The following is a 23892-nucleotide window of genomic DNA, read 5'->3' as shown; positions in this document are numbered from 1 at the left end:
CCTACTTAAGTCACTGGATTTGTTCTGTAGTAGCACCAGTTGAATCGTTTCTTTTCTTTGTGGAAGCGCCAACTGTTGGCACTGTTGGCTATTCTGTATGCTAGTTTTGGGGTGTTAGTCGTAAACGGTTGATGGATACCTTTTAAATATTATTCGCTTAAAAAACTATCGCTTTAAAACGTAATGAAGACGGGTTGTTGCACGGGGCAATTAGTAGTTTAGTAGTTCGTTGCTGGTTTGTGGCACATTTGTCATTTTGTAAGCACGCAAACATACGGCATGCGTGTCTTCTCAAATTGGCTACCTCGCTTATTCGAGGACAGAGGAGCTTCCCTAACATGGAACACACGTACATCGGCTTCATCTGCTGCTGCCTACGGTTCCAGATGCGTGCGCTTAAAGCATCCCGGTGGCAGTGATTTCGCTATTAGCTCGATGTTAACGACCTCGAGCCGCAGATCGGCCAGCTCCTTCAGATAGCTGCGGATATTCTGGTTCTGGATGTTTTTAGCTTCGGTCAGACTGTTGAGTCGTTTGGTCAGCTGCGCATCTTCCAGCTCCTTTTCGGCCGCAGTAAGACGACGTTCTGTTGAGGAAAGAGTAAGGTGACATTAAGTGACAACCATTTACGCTCGCAATCGTGCTGTGTGTCTTACCCAAATCGTCTAAACTTTTGACGTCGATCTCCCGCAGATTGGCCAACTCCGCCATGATGAGGCTGACCTCGCGCATCGCTTTGTCGACTTGCGATTTCGCTTCATTGGAATTCAGCTGTGCTTGGCCAACCTTTTCCTTAGCCTCGTTCGTGAGATTAAGATCCTTGCGGATCTGTGCTTCGCGTTCCTCTAATCGGTTGTCCGTCTTGGCCAAGCGACCATTCAGCTGATCTGCTTCATGGTGAAGATCGCGCGCAGTGTTCTTCGTCGCATTGGCACGCTTTTTGATATTTTCAGCCAACTAAACAAGAAGGTGAAAATTACACAGGGTTATGTATAATGCTCGAATGTATTGCTACCAGTAGCTCACTCCTACCTTGGAAGCTTCCTCTGCATACTTATCCTGAGCCGTTTGCGCATTTTTACGTGCATCTTCTGCATTGCGACTTGCAGCATAAAGAGCCTTTGCAGACAAAAAAAAAGCGAAGAAGGTTAATAAGAGCGAATTCACGTCTACAAAACAACCTACTACTCACCTCTTCTGCACGCTGCAGAAGGTCACGCGAGTTGGTGATCTGCCGCTCAATATTCGGTACCAAATTAAGCGCATCCTCCGCACGCTTGGAGGACTCCTCGACCTGGTTCTTGAATCCGGCCAATGTTTGGTAGGTGTAGTTTGCCTTCTGTAACGTACCATCACCCTCAGCCACGGCTTTAATCGCCAGTTCTTTGGCGAATTGCAAATGCTTCAGTGCTCCGATAGCATCTTCCTTTTGTAACTGAGCCCTGAAAGACAAAGCAAAGGTCATATGTAGCGTACATATATACTGACAACTACACACCATTCAAGTGCTTACCTGTTAAGCAACGTCTCGGCCAGCTCAATGTTTGTGACGACGCTATCGAGCAACTGGGCGTGATCGCGAATCTTGTTAGCAAGATCGTCCGCAATTCGATCAGCCTCCCGGTTGTACTGGTTGGCTTCCTTCTTGATCTTGTCGATGTCGATGTTGGGTGGTGCGGTACGATTGACGGCAGCGAACAGCGTCAGTGCTTCATCGTTTACTTCGCGAGCACGTGTCAGTGCCTGCTCGGTAAGCTTGGAGACAGTGTTGAGCTTCTCGCGGGCCTGTCCAATTTCGCTCGATATGCTCGTATCGAGCTCCTTGGTAATGTTTGCTTGCTGGTTGAACGCGTCGTTTGCTTTTTTCAACGCTTCCGATGCCTTTTTTTGCGCTTCCTGGGCCTGCTTCATGTTGGCATCAGCTTCCGCCTTGAACCGATCAGCGTACTGTCGAGCCTCACGCGATATACCACTGATTTGATTCGTCTGGTTACCCAGATGACCCGAAATGTCCTTCGCACGAGCCAGCGCCGTATTGCCCTCCGTTTGCAGCAGCTCCACGGCGCTGTCCAACTGACGACGTGCGTCTTGAATCTTGCCATTTGCCAACGTTGCATTGTAGCCTCCTTTGCCGATCTTGTGGTTCGTAACCTCCTGTGATTGGTCGGCATTGTCCAGCAGTTTCTGCACTTCCTGTAGGCGACCCTCGAGCTCCCGGAGTATTTCATTCAACGTTTTTTCGCCACCACCTGAACCACTCTTCGCATCCTCTACGAGAATGTCTATCTTCTCCTGTACTGCATGCAACTTTCCAGCAAACTCACTGTCATCAATGACAATCGGTTTCGATTGGATGTCCTGTAGGATCTGGTTCAACTCTGCCAACTTGGCACGATGATCGTTTGCGGCATCTTGTACCAGATTGTAGCAGGCCGGACAATCCAAACATCCCTGGTGTCGATCGTACTTGTTCTCCTTGCAGCGATCACACCGACGTCCTTCGACGTTATCATTGCACGGACATTGGCCATAGTGGTCGCACTGAGAACCCTTCGAACCGCTGGGATCGCAATCGCACGCATGACATCCATCCTCCGAGAAGCCGTAATGTGCTGGAGCACACTTGTCGCACTTCTTGCCCACTACACCCGGCTTGCAGAAACACTCGCCGGAGTATCTGTCGCAGGACGAATTGTAGCTACCGATCGGATCGCAATTACAGCTTTCGCATCCGTTTCCAGACCCAATGTTCCAATAGCCGACCTTGCATTCATTGCACGTACGTCCGATTACGTTAGGCTTACAGTGGCAGTTTCCGTTGATGGCGTCACAGATCGAGATACCCTTCTCCGTTTGTTCCGTGCCTCGTGGATAGCAGCTACACTCTTCACAGCTTCCGTGCGGTTCGGCGAGTGGATCTCCAAAGTGGCCTAAAAGAAGGTAGCAGTAACAGTGAACAAACATGAGTAAACATCAACAGCAAAGCAATCGAGAAACTTCGCTATACCATCAGCGCAGCTTTTACGTTGCTCTTGCGAAAGAACACCGACAAACGCCAACACTAACAGTACAAATATACTCTTCCAACAGTCACGCATGTCTAATGTCTCCGTGAGCGCTTTAGCGTAGAATCGGTACAATCGTACATTACGCACCATCAGCCCTGTTTTTATCTTATCAACCCGTATCGATCATTGATTAAAACGTTTCAATGCCACGGACTGGAAGATAACTCTCCTAGGCGAAACGTTTGAACGCTCTCTTACCTGCCAAACACTGGTCACAGTGTGGTCCGCCCGTGTTGTGAATACACTTGAGACATTCGCCAGTAGTGCGGTTACAATTGCCCACTGCATTCGGGTCCACATTTCCATTGCAGTCACATGCCTGGCACATTCGCACCGCTCCATATACACCGCTTGGGTCGCCGTAGTATCCATCAGAGCACAGCTCACAACGAGGTCCTGGAAAAGAACAGGTTAGTCGTAACGATTGCAAACAAATATGTAGTTTGTATAGTTTACATACCAAAATAGCCAACAGGACACTCGAGACAGATTACCGTATCGCCTGCCATCTGCATGCAAGCACCATTGTTCGGACAGGGGCACCTTCTACAATCGAACGGCGTTCCACCCAGCGCGTTACCGAAGAATCCTTTAGCGCACTGATCGCACGTATCGCCCGCCGTGTTATGCTGGCAGATACAGCGTCCCGTTTCGGAGTCGCAAATTTCCGCATGTTTGTTACAATCGCACGGTACGCAGGGCATGAACGGGCCCCCGCGTGCCGGATTGTGCCGGTAGCCAGGAGCACACGATTCACAGAACTGTCCCACATAGCCCTCCGGGCAGGTACACTGTTCGATCCACGTTGCCTGTCGACCAGCAGCACCCCGGTGTGCCGTCTGCAGCTCTACGTCGTCCAGTATGGCCTCACCATGGTCACCGTAGATGGCACGGATCTTGATCGCGGTTAGGTTGCTCAGGATCGACATGAATCCGCGGCCCGAGTTTGACGGGTGCCAGGTATATTCGGGGTTTTCGTGCAGTCGGAATGCGAACTCGTGCGATTCCTCACTCGGCATGCGTTGGTTCTGGGCGAAGATCGGCAACGATATGCTACTGTTACCGCCCTGAAGCACCACATCGTACGGGCTAACTTCAACACGCGGTTGTCCCACGAGCTGCAGCCGGAACTTGAACAGTCGGTTATACGAGGCTCGCTGATCGCCCAGGAAGCGATCCGGCGCTAGGAAGTACACCGTCCGATATCCATTGGCTCCCACACCGATCGATTGGCTGTGCGAGTTGTACTTCACGTCCACCGGAGAACCCGTGTCCGAGATGGCGGTCCATTTCTCTTTGTGTTTGTTGAAGTTGGAGGTGGTCGATACGATCGAGTACCCGCTAGCACTCGTACACTCGAGCGTGTGCCCGTAGCAGAAGCACGGCGTACAACCGAACTTATTTTCCGCGTCCAGATTGAAGTATCCCAGCCGACACTCGCGGCAGTGCCGTCCCTCGACGTTTTCCTTGCACGAGCACACACCCGTCACCGGATCGCAGGACGGTGTGTTGTCCAGCGAGCCACGCTCGTCACAGTTACACGGCTGGCAACCGTGTGGCCCAAAGTTGAAGTAATTACTGTCGCACCGATCGCACTTCTCGCCCGTAACGCCCGGTTTGCACTGGCACCGCCCTTCGGCATTGCACTGCAACGATCGCGAACCGACCGGATCGCATCCGCAGTTGATACAGTAGCCGTCGTCGCGCATGAAAAAGTTCTCCTTACAACGCTCGCAGTTCGGGCCATCGCGATTCGCTCCACAGTCGATGCAGTGGCCACCGTGCCCGGTCAGATTGTACAGGTGTCGATCGAAGAAACATTTCGTAGAGTAGCCGTTGCAGTTACATGCTGGACGGGTATGAGAGCAAACAAAATGTGGGTTAGAAGTGATTCGCTGCTGGATGCGACGGAAACATCGCCCCTTACAGTCTACGAGGTATCGCACGCGAGACGAGGAAGAACCTTTCCGCTCACGGTACGTGTAGAAGGCAAATGGCTCCGTTCCACTGGCCAGAAGCAGTAACAAAAGTAGCAAAACCAACCGATACACATTAGAACGTTTCATAGCACTCCCGTGATATTCCCGTGTGGAAGGAACTTTAACCACAACCAAATCGATGGTTGTTTCAAACGCGAATGTGCATGCATTCGGAACGAAAATGTACGACACTAAAGCCCCGGACAGTTGCCCTAGATGGACACAGCAATGTAGAAGATTCGAAGACGGGTAGCGGACCAGTTCCCGAAGGAGCTGCCTACCAAGCGCTGTCTCTTGCGTGATATGTTCAGCACATAAAAGGAAACCTGTCCTTTACGCATCATTCGTACGGTACGATCGAACCTTCTCCAATCCACTATATGGTAGAAATCGTATCGGGAACCATCGGCAAAAAGTGGCCCTTCACTTTCGGGTCCTCTTGCGGTCGGGTTAGTATTAGCGTTTGCTAACGGTTGTTACCGATCGGGACGATCTCACACAACACAGTGAGGTACTTACGTTTGCACTCGTGCACATTTTTGGATGTCGCTCGTCCCCACGGTGCATCGTTGTAGAACGGCAAACAGCGGTCACAGTCGGGTCCGTCCGTGAAGTGCATGCACTTGCACACGCGCGTCCGCTGACCGTCCAGCCCGGTGCTGGTGGTACATTCGCTTGCGTGCCCATTACACTTACAGCGCGCACCGACCGCAATGTCGGTAATGGCGTAGAAGTACGACTTCAGTACCTGTGAATCGCCAAACACCTCGTCGCCGAACGTGTTCAATCGGTCCAGCGTAATCCGGATGTCGGTGGCCGTCACCCACTGTTGCAGCTCCAGATGGTGCTCGAAGTTGATGGCCGAGGGTCGGCCCTCGAGTGACGAGAACGCGATGTTGCCGTCCCGCAGTGGGGAAATGTCACTGTACTCGCTGGTACAGAGCGCACGCGACTCATCCTCACCGTTCATGACGGAAATGGAATCCGGCAGCCCGTACGTATCGCGACAGGTCGCACTGTAGTACTGGTACGGGATCCACGGTCCATTCGGTGTGACACGCTTGTAGATCGCGAACGATTCTGGCCGCGGCGAATGGAACACGATGCGGATGTACGTGATGTCGAACGATTTGCCCAACCGCATCGTCAGGTTCACCTGGTTCGGGTACTGGACGGCTTCGAACATGGTTTCCGATTGCCACCAGGTCGGATTGTTGGGATCATGCAAATCCGTGAGAAAGTGGGGCGAATGTTGCCCCGCATGGCACACGTCGCAGCTCTTCCGGTTGGAGTAGCCCGTCTGCACGCAGAAATCCGTATCGACCTCGTCTCCGCACGTGTTGGTCGCTTCCACATGTAGCTGGTAGGCCGCATTTTCGAACTCAGGAATACAACGCTGTAGAAAAGGAGTCGGGAGGAAGAGAGAAAGAACCGCTTAAGTGATAATGCGCTAAGGTAAGGGAACAAAATCGAAGATGAGGTAAGAATCATATTCGTGCGTCGTTATTTACGCGCTTGAATAGTTCTAGCTTAATCTTGTACACATCCCAGACGCCGTCACGTCCACAGAGCCCATTGGTCGGGATGTGAGCACGATCAGCATCTTAACACAACAAGTAAACTCTTTCTCACTAAGAACACGCACCCGAGCAAGGGGGTTTCAGAGGTCCGAGATTGCGGGTCTTATCACACACTGCCAGCAAAGGAATGGTTTAAAATAGCTGATAAAGACGCTTCCGGAGCGATTCTATGCGTTCGTCTGGTCCATACGCCACACATACCGCCCTTCCCTGCCCTGCCGGGAAGCGACCGGGGGAACAAACATTATCAACAATATGCTCCACCGTACTCCATCAATCCCGGACTCCATGTGGTGTCGTGTGTATGTCGTGGCTTCCGTTTCCTTTGCACTCGGTTGCCGCGCGCTCATTAAGCGGATGGCGCTAATTGAGCTGCGGTCGAAACAATTGTTGCTAATTGAAAAATGTGCATTATTTAAGAAACAGCTTGAGTTGGAGCATCTTTGGCCGGCAAAAACACCCGCAATTAGTCCGAGCTTCTGGATGCAGAGCTGTCATGATTCTGCTGGGAAGGTGCTAAGCGAACGATCACGTCCAGTTTTTTCACATGATCGCACAGCTATTTCTGGGGATTGAAAGAGCTAAAAAAGCGATAAGCTGAACGAGTTGGTTTTGTAAAGCCAACGAATTATCAAAGTCGGACAGTTTGAAATTCCACACACTTTGGTGATGAACTTTAACCCAGTTTCTTGGACGCGATCGTAGATGTAGTTCTACGCGAGCACTATCAAAGTGCCAACCTATGCTGCTTCCGGAGTAGATTCTTACGTCATAAACATCTCGAGGCTACTGGCGCAAGTTCCTGCACATCGAAAAGGGTTGTCTTACCTGCGGTCTGCCGTAAGGATCGACACATTCCAGCGGGGGCAGGTAGTGTGTGTTTTCGTTAGCACTTGTCGTCGTTAATACTAGCAGCAGTGCCGTTGCTGTCACTAGAGCCGACCAGGTTCGCGATTCACCTCTCACACTTAGCGTCATCTTTGGCACTTTGGTAATCTTGTACAGCGGGTTAGCTCGCCTCTGCCACCACCACCCCTGGGCCACTCGGTACTTCTCCACTAGTTCACTAGCACTGTCCGTACACTACTGTAGATGGAAGGATGAAAACGCACTGTAAGTATTTGTTTCACAGCTGTGCCGTTCGTTCGCAGACCAATCCACCCAGTGCACACGCGGTTTCTTTACAACTTTTGATGAGGAATTGCGAAACCCTCCTCCTGAGCACTCACTCAGTAAACCGCGAGCAACCTCGGCGGGCAACGCTGGCTCATGCTGGTCCGTTCAGCCCGAACTCCAGCACGTCTTATCGGCAAATGGTAATTCAGGCCAGCTTCCCGTACAGCACTCGCTGCCAGATGTTGCCCAACGTAGAGCACACTAGAGAGACGTCCGGGAACGATCGGATCCCCAGAGAAACGAGAGACTCGAATCGACTTTCTCAAGAAAACATGGGAGAGATTACAAAAACACATTTGGAAGTAGTGGCACCAAATCTTTGCCGTCATACCACCACCGGATCGGGAGATGATCTTCAATGGCGAAGACTGCCAAGATCTGCTATTCGAATGCAATGTTTCTTCAGACAAAAAAAAAAACGGAATATAATCTTCCGGCATTTCTTACTCCCTTTCACCCCGGCCACACCCTACCTCACACACTTGCAAGATAAACACAACCCCTGCCTACTGTATAGGCAAATGTTGATTTTCGTTGCGAGGGTATCCGGCAGTCACGATTGCTGAAAACGATCACAGAGCACGATCATCGATCGCGGCATGAAGCTATGAGGCGATGAATTGTAAACAGTACGCTTCTCGGTGCTTGAGGTAGTAAAATTGGGATAGTTTTACATCTGCTGGGAGTATGGAAAAATAAAGAATGACTTCATCAGTACTGCGGCACACATCACGGCTCCGGCCGGCACTGTATACGGACAGTTGTTTCGGCCTGTTGCTTTATACCGAGGGAGGTGCTAGCTGCAACTTTGTGCTACGGAAGGTATACACTGTGCAATAACGACTGCAAGACATCTTGCCACTACGGACTCTTGTTGGATGTTTTTCTTTATCTTTCCACCAAATATTTGTTGTGCAGATGGCGTCATCAGAGTTGATAAAATGATGATCGCAAAGCAAAGATCAACCTTTTCGTGTTGGGGATTTGTGGAAGATACTGGCCGTTTCTTGAAGGCGGGCTATCTAGTGCTGTGTGGGGAGCCGCTAGCACCAAGTATGCACCATCTCCGATTGCACACGTGCCCCCCCTTGCATTTACCCTCCCTCGAAGAACCCTCTCCTCACCCTCCCCCTCCCCCTCACCACCAACAATATTGCGGGCCATCGGTTCTTCTGGAAATACGGCTCACACACATCCACGAAAAAGGGCACCAGCAGTTTGGGTGTGTTTGTTGAACGTGAATAAAGCACCCGAAAGCGCGTTTTCCACTTATGCTAACCAATGCTGCACACCCAAAACCAGACTCTCCTCGGCCAACTTTTCTCACTCTCTGTTCCTATGCGACTGTAAAATATGCTGCTGGCCGAAGCAATGCGCCTCGGTGATCTCTCTTCGCGTTTGTGAACTTCCCGCTATATGCTCAACGAGGAAACGCATCGATCGCTCACTACCTACAGCCCTGCCGTCAGCACTACTACAACGGTTTGATAACACACGCATTCCTACACATCGGAGGGAAATTGTGTCCAGATTTAGAATGATGTGTAACTTTTTCCTCATTCAAGCTTCGCTGCTTCTAGCGTCGGAGATGCACGGTTTACATCACCAGCTGTAGAATAAACAGCCGTCACTAACCACACACTCGAGAGCTTATCTGTTGCCCATTGATAACCGCCACAGAAACGGCACGAAGCCCGTATACCGGAACAACACATCTATCCGACCGCATGCACGGGTTCCGTTTTTTGTTTCCTTCAGTTGGTGTAATTTCACTTTCGATTAACTTTGTATATTGCCACTGCCCTGTTATGTTCGCGCAGCCGTGGAGAACTTTTTTGCTGATCTTTCCACATTTGCTTCTTTCTTTCGAATAGTTTAATCTGTCTAGCAATACATTACATACTTGCTCACAGTTTAAACGATCTTTTTAAAAAGTTGATTTGGCAGAATGTACGCAAGTTTGCTTGGAAATACATGTCACACGACACATGTCGCAACATAGCAGGCCCTGGAATAGACATTCGAAACGAGGCTCCAGTTAATTCAGTACAGTTCAGTTTTTCACACAGTCAACTATTCTGTTGAGCTGCAAAAATGTCGGAACCAGTGGGACGTCCAGTGAAATTCCCCTACACGTTCACCGCGAAGATGGTGCAGTTCCCGTACCAGCACTATTTCAAAAATCAATGGATCTGGCGATTCTACTTTGTCGCGTTCGGACTGTCGCTGCCACTGTTCTACAAGCTCCATACGTTGGCGAACATGCCAGCCAACAAGGAAAAATGGGCCGAATCGAAACGGAAGCAAATGGAGCCAGGGCACCATTAGAAGGCGACTGCGGAATACATTTCTTCCCGTTCGTTGAGCGTGCGCTTGAAGAATTTTAACGAAAACAAAATCAAAACTGCATACACTGCATAAAGCTGGCGAGGGAAACGACACTGCAGGAAAGAAAAACACGCACTCTCCAACACTAATACACACGCGTGTATGTAAAACAATATGCAGCTTTCAACACATGCTGCTTATGCTACCACCTACGATCGAATAAAGAATGCAGAGAAACGAGAAGCATTCAACAATTTCACAGAACAAAACGCAACAAACAGCACCGGATAAAACATACAATCTATCTAAGGCGCTTCACCTTCAAACTACAAACACGATCCCGTCGATGTCAGCAACGACATCTGGAGATGATGCTCAGCACGGCGAGATCTCGACGACAATGTTTTATGCGCTGGGATGGATTGCCAATGCCTCGGCCGTTCAAAAACACACACCTCAAGATGCTGCTTACACCCGTACGCACGCACACACACAACACACATGCAGCCGAAATTCGAGACAGAGAAGGAAGAACCTCTACGCGCATAGGTTGACTACATACAATGGTGATCGCGATCGTGACTATATATGAGGAATTAATTTCAGCTTTCGCACGGAGTTGTGCGTTCAATTCTAGTAAAAATACTGTGATATTCCTTGGAGCAAACATTAATCGAAAATAAATTATCTTCTTATTGTGCGAAAATACGAATATTTTATTTACGCGGAATGGATGATTGCATCGACCGCCTGTGTATAGCCAGCTGTTTTTGCAGCAAATGTCATTGACGGGCTCCCAAGTAACAAATTTGTTTGTATTGTTTGACAGATCATAGTTGTACTTGCCAAGGAAATGTAGTGTGTGTTGTGTTCTGATAAGGTCAAGATTAAAAATTAATGCGAAAAATGTAAATGATTTGCCTAAAATGGTAAGTAAAACGATTATTAATGTTTCAGCACCGTTCGTTAACATGCTTCCAACCAAAATTCGCAGGACTTTCGGGAATTGTTTGGTTAGTGTACAAAGTGAACGTTGGCGACGGTGGTCATCATGTGTGTGTGTGTGTGTGTGCAAGTGTAGTTAGTGATGTTCCGCGCAGTGATTTTGAATGCGTGATATCAATAGTGGCAACAAAAGTAAAACAAGTCCAACGTGTATTTTTTTTCTTTCAATCAATTTACATTAACTAACACACAAAACGTATGTTTACGTCGCCGTATCTTAAACTGGTTAAAAACGTCCAACATTCAATATATTATGTGTTAAAGTCCTGAAAATTGCCCAACGACATCTAAATCTTTCAAATACTTAATGTAATAATAAAAAATACACATACAAAGTAGTGCACACATAGATCACACAAATGCTCGTTTGTTTCACATACAACGTACGGATTGGGGTAAGTAAATGTTCAAAATACAACAATTGCACTTTAGCTTGCCGTAGACGGTTTCTTGTTTGACGACGAACGGCCCGGTCGTCTTTCGAGAGTCAATTCCGTTGTCGTCGTAATAGCAGGATCGTATGGATCCTCCAGATCAGAATCGATGATGCACTCATCGCTCGATGTTTTGCTGATCGTAATGACTGGAATCTTTTCAATCCAATCGGCTGTTTTGTCCGCCATCTTCCCTGCTGCCAGTTTGCTTTGGGTGCGCCGTCGTTCGGCCTGCGCCGCCATTCGGAACCGTTCCGCCGTTGAAGGGCGAGTTTTTTCGAACTTTTTTCTACCAGTTTCTCCATCATTAGCACCTTGGCCCGGTTCTGCCTCTCCATCTTGACGATTCATCTGTTCTACTGCACGGCGATCGAAACGAAACACATCCGTGTCGGTAGCATCCTTAGCGTCCTTGGGCTTGGGTTTAACCTGTCCAGAGGACCGATTCTTTTCATTAATCGTTCCAATGACAGGCGGTGAGATCGGTAATGGCGATTCGGCAGTCAAATTTTGCTGTCCTGCAGTAGCAGGCTCTCCTTCCGTACCGAGCGAGCTTTCCTTCTGTAGTGCCTTCTTCATCATGCGCTGTAGCAGTTCCTTACGCTTAGAGCTGGAGTTCTCCGAGTCAGTTGCATTATCCGTCGTCGATTGAAGACGGAGTTGCGTGGAATCGAGCACTTTATGCCAGGAGCTGGATAGTCCATTGATACCAGCCATTCCAGTACCCGGTGTTTGTTGCTGGGTGCTTGAAGCAATTTTAAACATTTTTCTTCGCTCTTCGGTTCGTTCTTTGCGCAACTGTAACTTGAGATCTTGGTTCGCTTCACGCAACGAACCGGTGAGGGAGATTAGATAGTAGATAATCAGGATGAGCAGAACGAGCAGTGGAATGACGGCGGCCGGTGACACGATGTACTTGGTGATCATCTCCGGTATGATTTGCTCGGTAGCGTTCGTGAGAAGATGATATATGCGGTTCGAGTTTGAGAACGGTCCACAGTGCCATGATGGTTCAAGGAATACGATGGCGTAGCTTACGGGAAGCACACAAAGGAAGAGCATGGTCAGTAGCAGTGCGAAGTAGAAGTTGTTCGATCGAGAAGCTCGGAATACGACTTCATGTGGAACATTGCAGGTTAGAACGGTCCAAGAGCGCAGATACAGTATGATCACCAGCTTAGCGATGTTTAACACGGCTAGACCGGGCGAAAAGAACATGCCCATCCATACCATCCCTTGGTTATTAACGAGATGCAAAATATTTTCTGCTATCTTGAAATCTCCATACTGAAAAGATGCAATCGAAAGAATTAATGAAACCTCAAACGATACAAGTCATGTTGAAGGCTTCCACCAACCTTGGGAAACTTCTTCTCCAAATCCCAGCACCAGCAACTGTTCATAAACCGCACGAAGAGCGCTCTCAGAAAATCCAAAACCAGAGTCGACACAATCGTCACCAGCTGGAAAAGTAATTAATCTTGTAACAATTCAAACTTCCACAAAAGTCTATCATTGATCCGCAATGCTCACCAAGTCCATAACGGTTAGTTTTGCCAACTCTTGTCCAAACATCGTTTCCCAGCACAATGAACGGATGTCTGCGTTTCGATACTTGCTGTCTTGACCCTCTGGGTGCTGCAAGTTGCCCGGTAGACATACCCAACGATAGCACGGACTTGGTGTTTCAGTAGTTGACAAAGATTCTCCTTCGCTGCTGCTATACGTTTGAGACGTTTCCTTTTCAATGATTGATGTCTCGGAGGTGGTTGCATAGATATTTTCGTCCAATTCGTAAAACTGCGACGTAACATCGCTGTCGTACTGTGCAGTGGGCGATTTGTCCATTTCTGTGGTAGAAAACTTTTCGCCATTCTCGTCTGTGGTAGACTCTGTTGCCAGCTGTTCTGCAGTTGAGTGGAGGTCTCCGGGAGTGGTTGAATAATCTTCGATGGACACTGTGCTGCGAAAAAGTTCTGTTGTAACATCCGGTACCAATTCGAAATGTTCGGTAGTTGAGGGAGTTTGGAAACCGTTCGCTTCTTCCGATGTTAAAAATTGATTTAGTCTGTACTCTTCTTCTTCATCGTCGCTTTCCGTTTGCTCTAGGCCGTCATCCCCTTCCGAGTCGTAGTAATAAGAGGCCAAAAAATCATTATATCTCCCAGTGACGTAACTGTGTAGTTCGGTGTACGTCATAGTTTGAAAGTCTTCCGTGCTAACTGTCGGTACAGCAGTGCTCTGAACTGTTGTAAGATTGTCCGTAAAGTTGTTATCAGCTTCACTAATGGTGGTGTCGCTGCGACTGATGCCATCGTAAACAGCTTCACGTTTATTGATGGGCACGCCCTCTAGTTTGTCATTGGGCAGAAGACGAGCGCGATACTCCAAATAATAATCCATATCCTCCTCGTCGTAATCGTACCCGTCATAAGGCGAACGATTTGCTTTCCATGTGGTCTGATAGAAGCTAGTCGTCGGTAACTCACTCGATGCTATAGCCGTCGTTGGGCTAGATTGCTCTGGAAGGGTCGTGGTGGACATGCTTGTCAGTAGTAGTGTAGTCAAGAGTGTAGCCGTACTAGTAACATCCGTGCAGTTAAAAGGAACGCGAAAGCAGTTACTTCCATTAGCCAACATTGTGCCCGGTCCAACACCACTACGGTTGAAATCCGCCAACATATCCAACAGGAGCGATCGCTCAGAATGCAGCTCACCGGGAGGTGTAACATTCCATCTAGCACCCGCTTCCGGTAGAAAGCACGAAGAAGCCGAGGAGGTAAAGTTGGTTGGTTTCATTCTTCGCAACTCCCCCGTCATGTGCGCAATTTTATCGAACAGAGCGAATATAAGTGAGTATAGATTCAGCATGTTTAGCACCATGATCCGGGCGAGCTGTATGCGGAGCTGCTTCCTTGGATGGTAGTACTCCATAATGCCGAGGGCCTCAAATATCATCGGGAAGAAGAACGAGATGAGCGACATGACGACGGTGATTTCGTTACGTCTCCACCACGAATCCGATTCCTTGATGTCCATCGAGCGTTTCACAACCAGAATGACCTCGTATGCGGAGATGACTAGCAGTCCCAGGATGAGAAAGTTTACCAGTATCCGCAGCAGGATAATCTTCCAGCTGGAAAGGCAAATAGCGTAAATTACATCCATTAGTTTGCGCCTGGAACGGAGATGACAAATTGTTTGGTTGTACTTTCGCGTATCCTTTTTCTTTTCGGCTTCCTCTAAGAGTGCCTCCTTAAAGCCAAGTATAATGGAAGCCATCCGATTCTGGGCCGTCTCCATATGACCAATCATGTAGTCCCAACCGGTGAATAGTTTCCAAGAAAACACGTACTCATCGTCTTTGGAGGATAGCTTGGACATTCGCGAGTTTTCAGCCATTCTGGGAGGGAGATTATCATTAAACAGCAGTCACGTGGTTAGAAATGGAATGTAATGCATACTTCTTTAGCGTGGCCACAAAGCTGTAAATGTACACGACCAATCCGGTGAAGAAGTAAGCCAAAGGAAGATTGTATCCCCATGCAATCGCTCCAGAGAAGGTGGAGTAGTAGCTGAAAATGAAAGATACCGTTTAAAGGCAGGTTCCTTGCCGTCGTCAGTATTGAAGTCTCTTTTTCGTGCATGAAAATAGCTTCCGACGCCCAAGCGCGTTGAACAACCATTTTCACTCTTCACCTTGCTTACCCGTAAAATAATGGTGAATACTTTAGATGACCTTCAAACTCCCAGATCGTACTGAAGTTTCTCGTGAGTGACAACTCTTGCCTGGACATGGTCTTCCGGATGTCACATTTGGCCTTTACCGGATCGACGTAAATCTCCTCCGGTACCATGATGAACACAACCAGCAACACCGAGATGACGACGTTAACCCAGAACAACCAACGGAGAAAGGTGAAATAGGAGGCAACGACGGAACCAAAGTGTGATTCAATTTCCTTGATGCGTGATTCCCACGGTATCAGATAGGTGGCCAGATTAGCGAGCTCTCGAAGTAGTTGTTGCCATTTCTGTCGGAGGATGATGCGGGGCATGTGATAGATTTGATGGAATGGTGTGGCGTGAGAATTATACCTACCGTGGTGAGAAAGATGTTAAACTGTGCCAGCAAACTGCGTGCCGTTCGAGAGGTAAAATGTTCCTGTAAGGCTCCCTCGTGTCGGGTGATGTAGCTTTTCGCCTGCTGTACAAGCCGTAGCTTCCGCTTCATACTAATTGGCTGCAGTTTGACCGTCTGCAGCACCTCCTTATGCAGCCGAATCGTATCGAACAGCTTGTCCTGCCGTCCGGCCGACTCATCGCGTCCAATCGAGTGGTCATCCCCGGGCAGCGTAATTCCCGTCTCACCCGAGCTGGTAGTGTAGACGCTGGAGCGACGTCGTCCATCGGCCATCGGTTCAGATGCCAGTCCCATCATCTGGCTAGCCGGACTTGAAGTTCTTCGATGATGTCCACCTTTGTAGCCTCCGCGCTTTTTCTTAACACTTGCTTTCCGTTGAATGATCGCATTAATACTGGCGGAATAGTCCTCATCGTCGTCCGACTCGCAGCGAATGCCAGAACCCGAGTCACTTTAGTCGTTTGGGGGAAAACAAAAATCAACACAGTCCAAATACAAGATGCACGATTAAGATATGTCAGTTAACACCGGTGACGTTATCAACCAACCCGCCAAAGAACGTGCCTCCCGCGACGTCCGGTGATTTCATAACGCTTCCGGTCTCGGTCGTAGAGCACGCTTTCACTGAGCGCTTGGGGCGCTGTTGTTCCACGGACACCTTTGTCGGCGGATTGTTTCCGACAGTAGAAGACCGTACCCTACCACCGGAGCCATCGTGTGACGGCGGAACACTAATAACTTCCGGATGTAGCTCCGTGCTCAAATCACTGGCATCTGCGTCCTCGGGCAATTCGTCGGGTGAGTGTCCCACGGGTGGAAAGGCCCACGTGACAGAGAGTTGTGGCGAAACGGATGATGGTGGTGAAAGCTGCGAGAGTGTATGAAATGAAACTATTGCTGTTAGAGAATGATTCCAACTGTTACGGGAAGTTTTCTTTACAACCGCTGTTTGCTGAATGTCTACCAAACATGCGGCTGTCTAGTCGAATTGTGACCGTCGTCGCAGGTACGATGATTAAACCACAAACACTCCAAAAATAACCACAATTAAGTTCGGTAACGGAGCGGTGCGCAGATATAAATAGAACAATACAGGCAACAGGACGCACAACAACTGACACAACCACTCCGCTTGACGTTTCCAGTATAAAATAATCGACTCCATGTGTACTTCGATCGATCGAACAAGTGTTGCGTACCGATAATCGACGACGATGAAGACGACGTCGACGTCATTCCACACCCATGTTTCAGGGTTGATTTTAAAGAACCACATTCACTCAACCACCGGTGCAGAACGGGATGAACGATAATTTTCCATTCGCACGTGGATCCGACCGTCGGAGAATGGAACAGAAAAGGATAACGAAGCATCTGTGGCGATGGTGAGCAGGAAGGGACAAAACCCACCTCCCCGAGAAGAATGCAACGGCGCGGTTCGTTCGTAACAGCATGTTACATCGAATGATAATTGATTATGGCTGGCACCATTAATAATCGTTCTCATTACGTTACAGCAGGCTTCGTGGAGCAGCTTCGGCTTGCCGGCCTTTTGTCGTTCGATGTTGCCACTGGTCTGGCACTTGCACTGAGTCTCGAACCGTTCATGCGTGCTGAACCAACGAAACGAATTAAAGACGGCAATGTGCTAAGGTAGATGGATCGAGAATGGTTGGAATTTTGTACGGGACTCCACCTCTCAACCGTGACGCACCGTGGACGTGTCTACAATGCGGAATAGATCCTTGAATTCTACGTCCGATTTCTCAACTCGTCGGAAACTTCGTGTCGTAGGGAAAGGTTTCATCAATTAGTTTCTCTTCCTCCTTCCGCGGGAAACCATCAACCCCCGACTGTGCGTTGAATAGATGAGCAGGAAAAGTGAGAAAACTCCACGACCCACCCGAAATGTGTGTGTGTTCCGAAGTGTCATCGTTTGTGCGTTTGTGCGGATTCGCGTGCCTTTACCGGTCGACCGTGTGCCGGTAAAGGGTGTCGGTGCGAGCTGCGCCACAACAGCTTGCTCATTTGTCTGTTCACTGTCGGGATGCCCAAAAATGTTGCTGCCGAACAAAGAGCAGCGGGACCGATGATGCCCCGACAGCCGAGTGTCATTAGCGTGTCTTAGAACGCTGGTGTGGCCGTGGGTGTGAAGAATATTTCCATTCATGCGCTACGGAAACACGGAACAGGAATTTCCCTTCCTTGTCGTACCTTTTTTTTTGTTTTGTGTGAATGTGTGTGCGTTATCGGAGCGAGGGTGTGTAAAGGCGTGTAATGGTTACAAGGCCATAAAAGCAACCGAATACTATAGGGGTGGTAAATTTGGCTGGGTGGGTGGTTTGTCTTTTTGTTTTTGGGTTTTTTTGTGGGCCATGTAGCAATTTGCCTTTTAGCAATGAAAAGGTATGTTTTTTTGTGTTGTAGGGAGGAGCTTTTGTGGGAAAACCGTTGTCAGCAAATGGGTTGAAATTTACGACAAATTATTTCAGTATGGTTTAAATTGCATTTAAAAATCTTAATTTATGAGTGTCTGTGCAATCTGTTTGAAAGCATGGCTGTAAAATTATTTCGTTAATTTTATTGCTACGGACAAAGACATCATTAATTGTATTATACGATTGGAGTATGTTGGTTAAATTATACCCTTTTTTGTCACAAGCACACATTCAAGAGGTAAATTCTGGTTAATAATAACTAAGAATCCGTTTATAGTGACACTAATTGCTGGTGCACTGTTCATCGCACTGTACTGCAAGCTTTTGAATAAGAAATATTCAAGCACCCATCAGGACTCACTTAGAAACAAACGCCGAATTTAAGAACGAAAATAGAACAGAATCACTGAAACAGACACTGCAAAAAAAAACTCGCGTGATTCTTTTAAACCCTACGGTGGTCGGTGTACTACTGTGGAACCGTTCCGAAGGAAGGATTAATCGCAACTGGATCGCGCGAGATGTCCGTTCGGCATAGAAAAGGGCCGTCCGTCGAAACGAGCATTGGTTCGGCAAATACAACAAGAAACCCCCCGATCCCCCAGCGCAGAACATACCAAGCGTGACGTAGGTATATGTTTTTATTATTTCTGCCTTCTGTGCGCGCCTCTTTCTTAAGCACCCTCGAGGTCTTGTCTGTTCGCGAACACCCGCAAAAGAAGTAAAAGGCATCCGTCCGTTTAAGGATGTACCACCTGCTGCTGCTGCTTTGTGTGTGGCGTTTCGTGAAAATTACCGCGTGCTGATAGTAATCGAATGATGGTGGCATCTCTTTTTCTGTTCCCCATTCCGGGCGGGATCCGTTTTTACCACCGCGGGAACCGTTTGCGCTTACATGCGCTCTTTTGATGTGGTGAAAGGGAGGTGTTTTTATTGCTTACTACGCTAAATTAATTTACCTCGACCCTAGTACAAGGGGGCAACAAGGGGGATGTGTATTCGTTTAAGAAAAAGAGTTCTCGATTCAAGGAACGGTGAGGTGTTGCAGTGCGAACGGCCAATCAAAGGGGCATTTCGGACGAGAGAAAGTATGAAGAAGAGCTATTTACCACGGCACGAACAATAGCTTGAGCTAGCTGGCTTTTCTAAGCTTAGATAGTCTGGTTGTAAGGCTTCATGCCATTCATTGCAAGAGGCAAAAGGCTGATTTTAGATTACACTCAAATGGTTCACGGTCACGCTAGTAAATGATGCGAAGCAACGATTATCAGCAACGAATCACCGTTTCCCGTTCAATTTTGCCAATCACAATCGAAAGCGAATGTCCGTTTACATTATTCGAACAAAAGCGGCCCCACCTAACACCTCTGAGGTTGCCATTGTGCGCGCATTAGGGTGCTATTGTATTTGCTTAATTTTTGCGTTGCTGATTACAGGTGCGATGTGCGATTTGCACGCTTTTCGGGAAAGTACGCAGCCAATTTGTATGGAATGAGGTGCTAGGCGCCTCCATCTTCGGGTACGGTACCTCATCACCGAGTTGTAATAGCGAACTGCCGGACGATTCTCGACGACGCACACTGTCCAGCTTCAATATTCCCGAGGGTTTCTTGCGGATACGTTTCGGCGCATTGGTATCACCCATCGCGTAGGTCACGTCACGGAGCACGCACACAAATCTCAACACACAAAAATCGTATTCGGATCTTAGGCACGGGCGATAAACCACGTTAACTGTCACACGTTCGAATCCGGAATGAAGCCACGCTCGGCAACGACTGGTACCTGTGCTGATTCCCGGTACACAGGTGTTGCTCCCAAAACGCTAAGCATGGCGAGTTACACATACGAATGCAAAAATAAAAAAGTACTCCCCGCTCCCGTCGAACCCTACCTAGCCTTCAACACCACCGAGGTTCATACAATAAATATTTACAATTCATGTCTCTGAATCCGACACGGGTGGCACCTGTGAGCGAGCGTGGCCGCGTGTAGCGAGCGTGGCCCCGTTCGTTACACCAAACATCGCCATCGTCATCATCCAAACCACACCTCGCGGTGCCACGTTTAGGTCACGGCGCCTCGTTGCCTACTTTGTTCGGTTTGCTAGGGGAGCTATGGTTGGTTGTCACCGCCACCGGTTGCTTCGATGTGATACACCCCCTATACGTCCTGCACGTGTAATTGCACGTAGGCAGCCTAGGACGAGCTGACGACCTGACGAGCTGTCAAATGAAATGGCTTCAAACTCGAAATCCAAAGCGACTACAAATTGGACCCTCGCTGGAGACCGGCTGCAAGCACGGGCCCGTCGTTACAGGTCGGGTCGTTCAAAAGGTGTGCGAATGCCCACCCGCGGTGTAACGAGAGTGCTTTCAGCTGCCCCTGAAATTATACCTTCCGCATGCGACAGCCGAGGGTGTGCATGCAGCCAGCTTCATACCATAGGTAACTGGGCGGCTCCATCTGGTAGATAGGGGAGTGCGAAAACATGTTTTTATTCAAGCGTAGGAGTGGATTTGCAGCTTTCTCCACTCGCAAGACACGTTAAAAGCTCGCCCTCAGTGAGCTACCCCACCCACACCCGTTGGTGAGGGACCAGTTAATATCGTTCAAGCACGAGGCCATCCCAGCCAATCAAGTCGTTTTGCAGGACATTGATAGATTACCCTCTTGTGAGGCGATGGTACACCGTACCTAGTCGATACCAAACTCCGGACCATCGGGGGGTCGGCGTGAGTTCATCGTTCAACAACTGGCCACTCGTGCGTTCCGTGGCAAACCGTTCTGCACATTTTTGCGTCACATTTTATCATCAAGCAAGTATAAAGCTGTATGCGGTACGTACCGGTGGCAAAATTTATGATGTGTGACTGCATGCAAAAGTTGCTCCGGGGAGAATTTTCGCACCCAGGCACAGATTGGATTACAATGAATTGATTGAGGTGTGCAGACGAGCAGACGTTCGAGCGGAGCGCAGCGACACGAAGGAAGATAAACGGGTTTTTACGGGTCCTTGATCGAACGTGTTGCAAAATCAATTGGCAGCCAGGAAGGGAAAAAGGAACAATAGATTGGATTTAACTTTTTCCTTATGGCTTACCGGTACCGGTACCGGGCTTCAAAGCCGTGGGAAACCCTTGGTAATCCTTAAGAATGATAGAACCGGTAGGAGACAACAACTCAAACGCAAAGTCTTTTCCCCGCTCGGTGCACGTTGAAAGGGAACGCTGTTGTTGGCTGTTACATCGCATTACTTACCTATAAATAAAAACGAAAGCCAACCAGGCTTGTCGTAGGTGAAGGCGGCTGGAAACACTTTTTCCTAGCCACCAAAAAGTCATCATTCATTGCGACTCCTTCCATTAGGGTGAAAGAAATAGCTTTTCGATGCTGCTCCATGCTAGGTACCAGTGAAGTTGCTTGGAAGTTTTATAAAAATGGTTAGATAGAGCGAGCAGCGAGCACCGGAAAGATGAAACAAAACAAAACGAAAGAGAAAAAGCTTGCAAAAACGGCAGATCATTTCCTGTAGTCTAACCCCGATGGAAAGATGTTGGCCATCAATCATGTCACGAGAGACACATTGGACTCTTGATGGCCTCTTCAAATGGCGCAGGCCAGGTCGCGTAGCATGGTAATATCGCTAGAAGGAAAGAACGCTGGGAAAGACTATAGCGGCTATCCATCCGCCCCAGATCCAGAGCAGCATACCTTTACGCCGTCTGCTTATCATAATGGTCGACCGAAGCCATTAGTGAGGCTCATTAAAATATAGAAAAATCCTACGATAATACGGGTATGAAGTGATATATATTCACCGGCGAATGGAATTTGTACGAAAGCGGCACAAACCGTTGGCTAGGCTGTCATGGAACCACGCCACCATGGAAAGCCAGGGATACGTTCGAACGAGTGCAGGTTGTTTTTCTTTTCTTCACAGGGAAAATGTTATATATTATAATTTTTATTCACTACTATCTTTTCCATAAATTCTCCACTCACGTGGAGCAGCACGTGGAAGCTTATAAGCGAACGCGTTGGGGATGATGTGGGAAAATGATGGAAAATTAAACTACTTATAAGCTAGACGGTGTGGAGGAGCAAAAAAAACGCACACAAAAGCACACACGTCGTTCTTGAAGAGTTATGAATAAAGGAATAATGAATCACCTGCAAAGCTTCTTCCATGCGTGAACTGTGTCGTCCCACCGCGAGATGAAAGCCATCAAGATGGAATGCGTTTTGTTGCAAATCTCTGCCATTAATAGTAACAATTTTGTTCGGCCAGTTCAGTCTTCAGGAGTGTATGACGAGTAATACGCTAATTTACAGATAACGGAGCGGGAGAGAGAGAGAGCGAGAGAGAGCGAGAGAGGGTAGGGTCGTCCGTTACGAAGGGAAAGTAATGCTTAAAGCGAATGGGATGAATAGTTTGCTGAAGTTGAACGCACATCAGTTCCTCCAATCCGAGCGCCAGTGCCAAGCCATGATGATGAAGTTTCCATATAACTAGTGAGTTCGTTAGTTGGGTTGCTTTTGGGTTTTTCGCGCAACAACAGATGCTGGTCTGATCTAACGCTAAGCTGCCACTTCATTATCGGTCCAGCACAGTGCCAGAGTTCCTCTATTTGTCGATCGTCTTATGATCTAGAATTTGCGCTAGGGGGATACATCTAGGGGTGGAATGTAACAGAGCGCGCTGTGGCGGTTTGCTGCATGTCTCTGTCTCCTAATCATAGCAAGGGATTACCGTTTGGTGTGGCGATGGTTGTTGTCTGTCTGCTTACGGCCTAATGGAGAAGCGCCTTTATCGTTCCCTAAGAGTAAGCTATCATTTCTACCCTACCCATCGCGTATTATCATCTAGAGGCATGCTACACGAATATGGGAATGTGTTTTTTCTTTCTCAGTTTTTTGGCGGGAGAAAATGCAGAGCAGCGTTCATGCACCACGGCAGAACGGTTCCGTTTCTCCCAAATACCGTTTACCGTGCCTGGCTAAAATCTCGCTTTCATGGCGTGGCGTGTGAGAATGTGTGTATGTGTATATGGTCGGTACGAGTAGGGTTGTGGGGTTCCTCGCGCGGGTTTAGCGTACCCAGTCTAAGGCCGGAAGGAACAGTCCCTAATCGTCCACATCGCTGGCTTCGCTCGCCGACGGTGAGGCTGCGGTCGTGGTCAAACGGACAGGTGGCTGTTCGCTGCCACCGCCACCACCGGCACCCCACCATCGTTGACCACCGCCCGCCGCCAGCGGTGGCCAGCGGCGCCGGGGCTAAAAGGTTGTCACCTTGCCAAGCTTCAAGCCGAGCAGCTTCTTGCGCTTCTTGACGCTCAGCTTGCTCCAAAGGTTGCTGGTGCCCTCGACCAGCAGATACTCGTCGCACAGATCTACGCCAGCACCGGCCGAATGTTCCTTCGCCAGCAGATCCACCATATCGACGTCCGACTTCTGGTTGCGCTCGGACCGTGAATCACCCGAGACGAAGCCTGACTCGGGTCGGGATAGCGACTGTGCCTGGTTGGTCCACTGGAGCGTGTGGAACCAGCGGGCCACCTTTGCCGTCGACGAGAGCTGCGAACGAAATGAAAGAAAAGAGTAGAAAATGAACTCATTATCGCAAAGCAACCGAACATTGCAACAGATTTATCGGTCGTTCGTATAAATGGCGCCCGTTTCCGATGGTCGAGAAGTAGACACGAACGAACTGTAATTGAAGAAAGAAACCCCAAGCCAT

The 23892-nt window shown here is 48.7% G+C and overlaps 3 protein-coding genes across 3 annotated transcripts; 1 reads left to right on the top strand and 2 right to left on the bottom strand.

Annotated features, from left to right (window-relative positions):
* Window positions 1-374: 374 nt before the first annotated feature.
* Window positions 375-7605, bottom strand: LOC128710872 (laminin subunit gamma-1). The gene is made up of 9 exons (XM_053805726.1): window positions 7456-7605; window positions 5567-6443; window positions 3529-4917; window positions 3267-3464; window positions 1514-2930; window positions 1193-1442; window positions 1033-1119; window positions 657-957; window positions 375-586 (listed from the first exon to the last, which is right to left on the bottom strand). Exons 1-9 carry the CDS (start codon window positions 7603-7605, stop codon window positions 375-377), a joined length of 4881 nt encoding a protein of 1626 aa, XP_053661701.1.
* Window positions 7606-9897: 2292 nt separating this feature from the next.
* LOC128714510 (uncharacterized) lies at window positions 9898-10131 on the top strand. The gene has a single exon (XM_053809385.1). The coding sequence runs from the start codon at window positions 9898-9900 to the stop codon at window positions 10129-10131; it is 234 nt and encodes a 77-aa protein (XP_053665360.1).
* Window positions 10132-11564: 1433 nt separating this feature from the next.
* LOC128712113 (transmembrane channel-like protein) lies at window positions 11565-16303 on the bottom strand. Its single transcript, XM_053807009.1, has 8 exons — window positions 16263-16303; window positions 15673-16165; window positions 15279-15604; window positions 15035-15145; window positions 14782-14973; window positions 13104-14706; window positions 12929-13033; window positions 11565-12857 (listed from the first exon to the last, which is right to left on the bottom strand). Exons 1-8 carry the CDS (start codon window positions 16301-16303, stop codon window positions 11565-11567), a joined length of 4164 nt encoding a protein of 1387 aa, XP_053662984.1.
* Between the last annotated feature and the right edge of the window lie 7589 nt (window positions 16304-23892).

Source organism: Anopheles marshallii, chromosome 3 (assembly GCF_943734725.1).
Source record: "Anopheles marshallii chromosome 3, idAnoMarsDA_429_01, whole genome shotgun sequence".
NCBI classification, from domain to species: Eukaryota; Metazoa; Arthropoda; class Insecta; order Diptera; family Culicidae; genus Anopheles; species Anopheles marshallii.
This window is presented reverse-complemented; position numbering and strand designations above follow the sequence as displayed.

Coding starts and splice junctions, on each gene's coding strand:
- LOC128710872 (XM_053805726.1), bottom strand. CDS start 7,605: ATGACGCTAAGTGTGAGAGGTGAATCGCGAACCTGGTCGGCTCTAGTG. Junction 2,931..3,266: donor CTGTGACCAGTGTTTGGCAG/GTAAGAGAGCGT, acceptor ACCTTCTTTTAG/GCCACTTTGGAGATCCACTC. Junction 958..1,032: donor ATGCAGAGGAAGCTTCCAAG/GTAGGAGTGAGC, acceptor CTTCTTGTTTAG/TTGGCTGAAAATATCAAAAA.
- LOC128714510 (XM_053809385.1), top strand. CDS start 9,898: ATGTCGGAACCAGTGGGACGTCCAGTGAAATTCCCCTACACGTTCACC.
- LOC128712113 (XM_053807009.1), bottom strand. CDS start 16,303: ATGAAATCACCGGACGTCGCGGGAGGCACGTTCTTTGGCGG. Junction 15,605..15,672: donor TTAACATCTTTCTCACCACG/GTAGGTATAATT, acceptor ATCCTCCGACAG/AAATGGCAACAACTACTTCG. Junction 14,707..14,781: donor AAGAAAAAGGATACGCGAAA/GTACAACCAAAC, acceptor TTGCCTTTCCAG/CTGGAAGATTATCCTGCTGC.